This window comes from Alosa sapidissima, chromosome 10, assembly GCF_018492685.1.
Source record: "Alosa sapidissima isolate fAloSap1 chromosome 10, fAloSap1.pri, whole genome shotgun sequence".
Classification (NCBI taxonomy): Eukaryota; Metazoa; Chordata; class Actinopteri; order Clupeiformes; family Clupeidae; genus Alosa; species Alosa sapidissima.
Window position 1 is genome coordinate 17,529,290 of NC_055966.1, and position 7,094 is coordinate 17,536,383.

Consider the following 7,094-nt stretch of genomic DNA (forward strand, 5'->3'; position numbering starts at 1 on the left):
CATCTCAGGTAACCAACGTCACATCTGCCTCAAGCAAGTCCAAGTGTATCACTACAACAATCAATGGCTTTGAGCATTCATCCACACACAAACAGGCTCACACACATACGCACACTTACAGACACACAAGATGCAAGAGAGCAATTTAATGATCTCCATCTCCTGTTAAGATGAGTGGTCATGCTTCTCAGAGGCACGCGCATAGATAAATGGTTCCATACATTATGCAATGAGGGAGGGATAGAGAGCATGTGAGAGAGAGAGAGAGAGAGAGCAGCTGGAGAGGAGGTGAATGCACCACCTCAGGACTGATGGCCTTCTCCAGCAGGCCTGCCTCTGGCATCGGAGCTAATGGCCAAATGGCACTAATGAAAGGCAGGAAATCAGAAGCGCCGCAGAAACAAGGAGGAGAAGAAAAGAGAGAAAGAAAAAAAGAGAGAGAGGGGGAAATCAAGGGAGGGAAATGCTCTGCTCTTTTGTTGGTGAGAGCAGAGAAGGGAGCATTCTCAGGTATATGTACCATTAAGCAATTGAGGAGAGTAATTAGGAGATGAGAGAGGGGGGTGGGGGGAGGACTTGTGCATAGCTTATGCCTAATGATTGCCATGGCAACCGGAGTGTGCACGCACATAGAACAGACGTATACACTGTGGGTGTTTGACCCAAGGAAGATTACACTACAGTAAAGAAAGGAGTAAGAGCTCCTCCTAGTGGAGAAAGTGACATGCACTTGAGTCCTCAATTGCACTGAGGATGGTCTCAAAAAGCAAGCTCTTGATCGCCTACCACAGCCTGTACCAGTTTAATCAGACAACATAAATATTTTGAAAATAGTAGTAGTAATAGTGAAAGTATTAAAGCTGTAAACATTTGTTGTAGTTATCAAAGGTGTAATTTCAAAGGAAAGCTTTTTTTCCTCTTCCTTGCCTGTAATGGTCACAGAGCATGGGCAAATTAGAACAGAGTATTTTTTTTACCACATGCTCTTTTATTACACGGCGTCCCCTGTAGACATTGGATCCCCATAGTAATCTGATAGGCCGTTTATACGAGAACGATTGCGAAGTAAGACGACCAAATATTTTATCATAAGTGCCTTTCGTTTACACGGCGACCCCGCCATCGGGGCTTGAAGACGCAAAAATCTGAAGACTCCTTCCAGAGTGTAGAGTTTTGAAGACGACCCGGGTTGCGTCTCCGTCTAAACGGCTAAACCAAAGATCCTTGATTACCTCTCTGGCTAAACTGTCAAATTAGAATGTCTGCGTGTGACGTACCGGGGTTCTATCACACCAGCACCCAGCGGTCTGGAATGCATATCCAATCGAATATCACATACTCTTGCGTATTCATATAAACCCCTGAGAATGCTCGTCTAAACGCAAATAAAAAAATGAAGACGAGACGCCACTTCTGCGTCTTCTCTTTTCATCGTCACCGTATAAACATAGCCTGAATCAATAAGATGGAGCCAAAGCAATTAACAATCTAACTGGATGATGCAGAAATATGTTGGCCAATCAGAGCAAAGCCAATTATGTACATAGATTTTAAAAATACAAACTAAAATCTCAGCCACAAAATCGATTTTCTTTTCCCATAGAGTTTTTTCAGAGCACGCTAGGACATCATGAGAAAAAAAAACGAGCCACGACATTAAAAAAAAATACAAAAAGCATCTATGACCTAAGGGAAGGGCAGACTTTACAAAAGCATGTAAGGTAATGTTATCAAATAAATGAAAAGTGTATGGCATGACTTCTCTAAGCAAATAGACAATAATGAAACAATGGGATGAAGATCATTATTATTTATTAACCCTAACTATGCTTAGGGCAACACGAACGCCCGCTTGTCTCTGATGTCATACACAGTCTCTCACTCATTGTCATGATCATATGTCAAAGATGTGATGTTAAAAAGTGGAAAAAGACATTAGTCAGTTAGGACACCGTGTGTGTGTGTGTGTAGGTGCTGAGAGAGTGTGCAACCGGACAAAGGCTCCCTGTGCCTGTGGACGATGCTGTTTATGCTGTCTCTGAAAACATCAGTCTGCCATTAAATCTGGGCATGAGTCATCTAGTCCCGTCCGCCCCCCAAGAGAGCCAATTCCTGGGCCTCCATTATCACTGAGCTGCCCTGTGAGTCCTCCCTCACGTGTGCTTCTTGGGGTCGATCTTCTCCAGGTGGACCAGGGGCTTGAGCTGCTCGGCGAAGGCGCGCATGTCCTCGGACACAGTGTCCTGCCCGGCGGGCGCCAGCACGCTGAGCTCCACCAGCGACGACAGCGACAACTGCTCCGTGTTCTCCGTGTTGCCCGGCACCAGCACCCGCGACAGCTTGCTCACCACCACCTTCATGGTGCCCTTGCGGAACACGTGGCCCTTGGCCACGAACTCGTGGTCCATGCGGAAGCCCATCTCGTTGAGGAAGTCGGGCAGGCTGTGCGAGGCCGCCACGTCCACGCAGTTGCGCACCAGCGCGTGCCGGCTCTTGTCGCCCACCTCGGGCTGGCCCAGGTAGCGCAGATGCCAAGGGGCGGCCGGGTGCGAGAGGGACCGACGGGCGCGGAGCAGGAAGGGTTGGCCCTGTTGGCCCTTCAGCAAGTACACCAGCTCGTGGTCGGCGAACGTCTCGGGCTCGATGTTGTCGCACAAGCCACGCAGCCTATGCAGCAGACTGTCCAGAGCCTGGTCCAAAACACTACCTGTGGGGGAGCACGAGAGGGCAGGCAAGGCAAAGATTATACTTTTAAACCAAATGTACTGATAACATCACTTTTTGCTACATAGCTAACACTTTACAAACACAAAATGTTTCTGTCCGAAGTTTCATGGGTAGCCTTTAAACTGGACCTTTAGGCTACACACTTGAAAGTAGAGAGACAATATTTACCCTGCAGCAGATATTCCATCATGTTGATCGCACCGCCCGTCACGGGCATAACAGTCACAGGCGGTGCCTCCATTGCTTCTCAACGTGAACTTGAAGTCTAATGAAATTTAAGATAGCGTTAGACAGATAACTAAGACCTTCGGCAGATTGGCTACAGTTACCGGAGTTATGATGTAAGAATATTAACGCCTGCAAATGCAAATGCCACAAAATTGCCTTAGTTCTATCTGGGTTGCATTTTGTGCATGTAACATTAGCTGTCGCTAACTTGCTAGTGCATTATTTATTTTACTTATAATTTAACTTATATGCGCAAACAATGAAGGCGACAACTATTTTGATGCAAATGTGTTAAGTGTAAAAAGAACTGCGACACATTCACATCCAAATAGTCTAACAGAAAACTGACCTGTTAAGAGGTTTCTTGGAGTACGCTGGCCCCCAAATCAAATGTAGCTTTCCGATTTGACAGCGTTATCCCCGGATCTCCCAGCTACCAGAGGCCGTGGTTAAACGGGCCAGGCTCTATTTTGCTTGCGGCTAACACTTACTCGATTTGTCCTAATACCTTAAATTTCAGTTACTACGAATATATACTACTGTGCCACGTCTACATACAACTATTCAGACTTAATGACAGGAATTACTTATTTTTAAGATATGACAACTCACACAATCCAGGCACGTATCCTCTTGTTCACGGCGTTGTGTTGTATTCGGCGCCTCTTTACTGCGCGAAGTGTGCGCATGTCACATGTTGGAACATCTACCCTCTTTGTGTGCGCATGAGTCACATGTTGGAACATCTACCCTCTTTGTTGGAACATCTGCAGTCGAGCTGTTCGGCATCTTCTCTACAGTTGAAATCTCAGAGGAGCTTAGTGGTAAAACTACGGTCAACTGCTGATGATGCAAAAATTAAAATAGTGCAATATTTTGTGTTTAGTCCCTGCTGGGGAAAAAACAGCTAGAAACCAGCTTATACTGGTAGCTGGTTTTAGCTGGCCTTTGCTGTATTGCTTCCAGCTCTTGCTGGTCTTTGCTGGTGTAGCCTACATGTAGCTGGTTGTGCCACCAGGTGGACATGCTAGCGTTAGCCTACCATCTGAGGAGGCTGGTCATGCTGGAGTGACCAGCCTGTCATGTAGGATAGGCTACAGCTGGTGTAAGATGATCATGCTGGTGACCAGCTTGCCAAGCCTATTGTTGGTGTAAAATGGTCATACTGGTTTGCTAGAATGACTAACACCAGCAAAACAACCAGCAACACCAGCTAAAATGACCAGCTTGAGGTGGTACGACAAGCAAAACCAGCTGATTTACCATCGTAAGTTGGGTAAACCATTTAAACCAGAAAAAGGTGAATTTCAACACCGAACCGTGACTTCAAAACCGAGGTAGGCCTACGCACCTAACCATGATTTTTGTATACCATTATACCCCTATGTATTGTTGTATAAATGAAATAAAGTAGCTGTAGACTAAAGATATTTTTCTTTTTCTTTCAACTTTATTCAAGACACAAAGGTCCATAGAGACAACACAGTACAGATATATAAATGTAAAACAATACAAAACATTTAAGAATGATGCAGATGAGGAATCATTTACAAAACATATACAGGCTTCGGGTCCAATGTTTCCAAAAACAAGATGTGTACCTGGTGTCACTCTTAGAGACATCAGCTATGGACACAATAATCATATTCTTAGACCCTGTCAGTCTGCACATGAATCTATACATAAAATTTCTTAAAACAGCGTTAAAAGTGGGCACATTGTTAGACAAACATTTCACTGGCACTACTCCACCTAGGGATTTTAAGCACAATTCTACCAGAAAGACTCAGTAGACAGAATAGAATCAGTTAACAATTTAATTAGTAAAGGAACGGCTTGGATGCAAGCATGATAGAGTCCTGAATAGGTAACAGTCTTTGGCGTAGGCCCCGTCTCGGATCCGTCCAGCGATGAGCGGATCTCGTCTCCTGCCGATGGATGAAGGCAGGGGCGGGGAGCCTACCCCCCACGACGAGACGGGGACCAACTGGTGGCGGTGGCTGAAGGAAGATGATGTGGTAGGCAGACCGTGCCCGATGGACGTGGACTGCTGGCAGAGGTGGCTGGAGGGGAGGTGGAGGGGACGTCAAAGTCAGCATACTGAGAAGCAGAAGCAGTGTTAGGTGGTACGTATTTAAAGAGCCCACTGAATTCCTATAGGCTAGCGCTGATTGAATGAGTGAATGATCAGATTGCAGGGCTTTCCCGAAAGTAGGCAAAGCTAAGATTGGCTCCGTGTAAGCATGGGAGGAGTAAGTTACACTACGAGTCTTCCTAGTAGAACTTTCGCTGAAGCTATCATTTCTTGCATCATTATAAGCCACGTGAAGTTTTTTCATTTTCGACTCACTAAAGTTAGGCTATAGGAATATTATATTAGGCCTAATCATGTCCCTTTCACAGTAAACTATTACATAGAGTTAAAACACTCATGCAACTCTGCTTCTTGCGGTTTGACTCTTGTTCTTGAATTTTTACTGCTGATGTTGATGGTGGTGATAGTGCAATTGTTGGGGATAATATTACCCTATTTGGTCATGGTGATGTGAGAAGCGAGTCAGAGAATTTCTGTGCAGGTTGTGTGCCTCTGTGCATGAGACATGCTGAGTAAATAAACAAACTTGCATCGCCTTGCAGACGTGCAAACAACGGCAAAATGCTGTTGTCACAATAAGCCTGTGGAGGAGGTGAGAGAGAAGTCTGTGCTTGTTTCATACCCACCATCAGCTACACCAGGGCGCTCGACTCGAATGTGGTGGTATGAATACATTAACGCATTGTGTGGGGTGTGAAGTGTGAGACTTTAAATAATTCACATGAGAAATGGAGAGAAAAGTGATGTTACTCATGGGTTTGCATAACTTATGTATCCAAAACTTATGTTGCTGGCATTGCATTTGAACATATTTTTTCCCCCTTAAAAAACTATTTCTCAGCAAACATGTTTCCCAGCAAACATTTCTCTCCTTAAACAGCTGAGAATAGTTAATTGACAACATATTAGCTGTTTAAGGAGAGACATCTTAAGGGTTGACAGGATTTGTAAATCATAGCACTCTTTTTTTTTATTCAAGCGTCCCAACTTTTTCAGAATTCGGGTTGTATTTAAATTTGACTGTTTGTCGCTTAGCGTCTTATCTTATGGATTTTGACTGTCTCTTAGTGTCTTATCTTATGGATTCAAATATGGACAAGATTCATTTTCCAATCCAGAACCTCAAAAATGTATTTATTTGAACTATTTAGACAATACAAATGTAACATTACATAGATCTTAAATTACAACAGATGGTGTTGTCTGTGGGATGGTCAGAGGAATTTTGGCTATTTGTCATCAAGACAAAAAAAACTAAATGACTCATGGTAACTCATTATAGAGATTCACTGATTCCTCTTCTCCTCTTCACCTGCACTCTCCTCTCCAAGAGACTCAGGAGGAACATGCCTTAGTACATCAGCTCCTCAGTCCATCATTGATTGTGTTGTGCTTCAAATGTGTCCAGGCATAAACATAGGGATTAAAGATAACACTGGATTATTATCACTGAGAGGTTACCATAGGGCTTAGTGTGTATTACAATCGGGAAGCTGATGCTGCTCTATCAGTATAAAAAAAACGTGACCTGTTACAACTGAAAGGAGAGTCAGACATCTGTGGGGCCATCTGTGAGTATACTGATGCGGTATCTGCATCATGAAAGATGTTTCCTGAAGCCTGGAAGATCTTATCCTGGAGGTTTCTTCAGCTGACACAAATAGGTTTTTAATTACATTGCTTAATTTGTATTTGGTTGTGGATGCAGGTCAGCCGGACAGACACAATTTGTGTTAGCTAACTTTGCAGCAGGACATCAGGACAAGATAACCATCTTATGCTCTGACAAGAGTTCACTGTCTTTGGCTGAGACAGAAATAGTAATTGAGTATTTTATTGACAGGATGTGGAAGGAAATATAGTCACCATAGTTATTCTGGTAGGGTTATTTAGCCGCTGAAGTTGTTATTGGTATTTGAAGGCAAGATTTGAAACATTTGAAAAGCTTTATACGTCTTCCTGTGTGCCAGATAAAGTAGATCATGTAAGCACACACTGCGGGGGGGGCTGTCTTCCGTGGTTTATGTTTCCGCTATTATAAGCT

At 44.0% G+C, this 7,094-nt stretch overlaps 1 protein-coding gene across 2 annotated transcripts; it reads right to left on the reverse strand.

Moving 5' to 3' along the window:
• Positions 1 to 1,795: 1,795 nt before the first annotated feature.
• med18 (mediator of RNA polymerase II transcription, subunit 18 homolog (yeast)) lies at positions 1,796 to 3,699 on the reverse strand. Of its 2 annotated transcripts, none has more exons than XM_042108008.1 (3): positions 3,568 to 3,699; positions 2,896 to 2,992; positions 1,796 to 2,707 (listed from the first exon to the last, which is right to left on the reverse strand). In XM_042108008.1, the coding sequence occupies exons 2-3, from the start codon at positions 2,966 to 2,968 to the stop codon at positions 2,154 to 2,156; spliced, it is 627 nt and encodes a 208-aa protein (XP_041963942.1). In that variant the 5' UTR covers positions 2,969 to 2,992; positions 3,568 to 3,699; the 3' UTR covers positions 1,796 to 2,153. The 2 variants fall into 2 exon arrangements, with proteins under 2 accessions (XP_041963942.1, XP_041963943.1); XM_042108009.1 differs by lacking the exon at positions 3,568 to 3,699 and adding an exon at positions 3,305 to 3,557.
• Between the last annotated feature and the right edge of the window lie 3,395 nt (positions 3,700 to 7,094).